The sequence below is a fragment of the Colobus angolensis genome, unplaced genomic scaffold, assembly GCF_000951035.1.
Source record: "Colobus angolensis palliatus isolate OR3802 unplaced genomic scaffold, Cang.pa_1.0 Scaffold82, whole genome shotgun sequence".
Taxonomy (NCBI): Eukaryota; Metazoa; Chordata; class Mammalia; order Primates; family Cercopithecidae; genus Colobus; species Colobus angolensis.
Genome location: NW_012122043.1, coordinates 1,000,162 through 1,002,730, shown reverse-complemented (window position 1 = coordinate 1,002,730; position 2,569 = coordinate 1,000,162). Strand labels below are relative to the sequence as shown.

At 55.2% G+C, this 2,569-nt stretch overlaps 1 protein-coding gene across 4 annotated transcripts in view; it reads right to left on the bottom strand.

The window, feature by feature from the left end:
• The window catches only part of PASK (PAS domain containing serine/threonine kinase), a 51,056-nt gene that overhangs the window by 25,027 nt on the left and 23,460 nt on the right, over positions 1-2,569 (bottom strand). For all 4 annotated transcript variants that reach the window (XM_011929551.1, XM_011929552.1, XM_011929553.1 and 1 more), the window contains one exon: positions 716-1,965. In XM_011929551.1, the coding sequence (XP_011784941.1) occupies positions 716-1,965 (1,250 nt within the window). The remainder of the gene's footprint in view (positions 1-715; positions 1,966-2,569) is intronic.

The following is a 2,569-nucleotide window of genomic DNA, read 5'->3' as shown; positions in this document are numbered from 1 at the left end:
CCTGTAGTCCCAGCTACTCGGGATGCTGAGGCAGGAGAATGGCATAAACCGGGAAGGCAGAGCTTGCAGTGAGCCGAGGTCATACTACTGCACTCCAGCCTGGGCGACAGAGCAAGACTCTGTCTTAAAAAAAAAAAAGAAATGAAAATAATAAAGAAAGTAAAACAGAATCAACCTCAAAGGGGAAGCAGAGTGGCCTGATCACATGACCCTCACAGAAGGGAGGTTTTTCGCTTGTCAGAGATCAGGGCAGCCTAAACACCAAAAGCACGGGAGAAGAACACGTGAGCGCCTCGCCACGCTCACATCTCTCTAGGCCTCTCCATGTAACCACTGGGGTGGGGGCCAGCAGGAGGTCAAGAGACAGACTCCAGCATGACGTCCCCGCGCCTCTCCTGCTCCCAACACAATCTCCCCAAGCTGCTGCGAGGAGTGGCTCTCTGAAGTGTATGGCCGGGGTTGGGAGACACAGCTGGAACTGATGGGCATGGGGCAGGTGTCCTGGGACCCTGGGCACCACCCTCCCCTTGCACACACATTTGTAATCTTAACTTTCAAGGGGTGGAGGATAATGCATTCTCCTTTAAAACATGATTTCTGCTGCAACTATTCCAGGGCGAAACCCCATCAGACCTCAGAACAAGGAAGGCCCCGCACCCCCACTGCACGGTGCTCTAGGGGCACCACACTTCTTCCCACAGGGCCCGGGACATACTCAGCCGTAAGCCATCTCGATGATAGCAGCTCCCGGAGTAGGCACCCTCCTGGATCTCCCGCTGCAGGCCAGCAGCCCCGGGCATCACGGGTGTGGAGGTGACCTGGACGTTCAGCCTTGGCTCCTCTGCTGATGGGCACGTATCCTCAGGGCCAGCATCCAACACGGAAGGAACGTGTCCTGGGCTTTCTCCATTGCTTGCTGCATAATGCTCAGAGGACATCAAACAAACCTCAAGCGGTTCTGTTGGATCATGTTCCAGGCAGCTCTCCCGGAACCGTCGGCCTTGGCCAAGGTCAACACAGGTGCCGGTCAGTAGTAACAGCTCCCTGTCATCCAGGACACATGACCCCTGTTCCTGGAGACTGCCCACATCTGGATCAGAGCCCACTGCCAAGGAAGAGCGTGTCCCTCTGAGTTCAGACGTAGCACAGGAACAACTCGATGAAGTTTGGTCTGTCTGGTCACTGAAAAAGAGTTCCTTAAGGTTCCAGGAAAACGAATTCGTATCAACCTCCTGGGCCTCCACTGCTTCTGGGCCCCCTGGGAGGTCCGTGGCCAAGGCATAGCAGGCTGACGAGCTGCCTGTGAAGCCACCGTGTAGGTCTCTGCTTCCCAGATCACAGGACAACACAGGAGCAGGGACAGCCGGGCACTCTGTCGGAACGAGTTCAGCATGGGGCACATCCAGGGCTCCCACGAGGCTCAACTGGGACAGCTGCTCCTTCATCAAGCAGGTCTGCAGCTCTTCTCGGTCATTTTTCACTCCCAGCCACGGCTCATCTAGAGTAGGTGTCCCAAACGAGAGGCCTGCCATCCCAGAGGGGTTCGGGGCCAAGTCCTGGCGTTGCCACCACAAGCCCCATTCACTCCCGTAGCAAGGACAGTGCATCAGGACGCTGCCCCCTACCAGCTGACCCTTGGCCTGGGGCTTGGCCATGGCAGCCCCAGCCCAAAGGTCTGAACCACTGGGACCACTGACTCCCATCCGCTCTAGCTGGGCCTCCTGACACAGGCCACACATGCCAGCATTACTGCCCCCATCCTCAGCTGGGACTGGAGCTGCAGAATCTTCACAAGAAGCAAATGGCTTCACATCCACTGGTTCAGACCTGCTTTCTCCCAGAAGATCCTGTCCGGGACTCTCTATTGCCACAGGTTCCTCTCTTCCCAAGGCAGTGACTTGCTGGTCCTTGGGCAGTGCCTGTTCACCGTGCACTGGCAGGCTTCCTTCTGGGACACTGTCCACCCTGAGGATGACATGGGTGACCATCATGTAGGGCCACAGATGAGTCAAAAGGAGAGATTGCACCGATTGTCCATTAGAACTAAGTACAAAGCATTAAATGCCATCTATTTATAACAAGAGAAAGACCAAATTTTGTGACCAAGTTAAAAAGCACTTAAATTTCTCCCAATTAAGTCCGTATTTAGAAATGATTTAGCAGAGAATGCTACCAAAAGCCCAGCAGTAAAGTACAGGAGCACTTGCCTATGCTTTGGTCAGCACGCTCACTTCATCTCAGGGCCTCCAAACCCCAGTCAGCCGTGCAGCTTAGCCGCTGCCCCGCCTACAAGGGGAAGTCCCTGCTGCTGCCTTGAGGAGGTGTGAGAGGAAAGGAGAGAGGGATTGGAGGGTCCCTGGCAAACTCTACAACAGTAAAAAAAAAACAACTGATTGACTACAAACACCATCTGACTTCACAGCCACTAGGGAAATGGCTCTTAGATGCGGCCCACGCAGAAGGGGACAGGGGTCGGGGGGCCGGGCACAGTGGCTCACACCTGTAATCCCAGCACTTTGGGAGGCCAAGGTGGGCGGATCACTTGAGGTCAGGAGTTTGAGACCAGCCT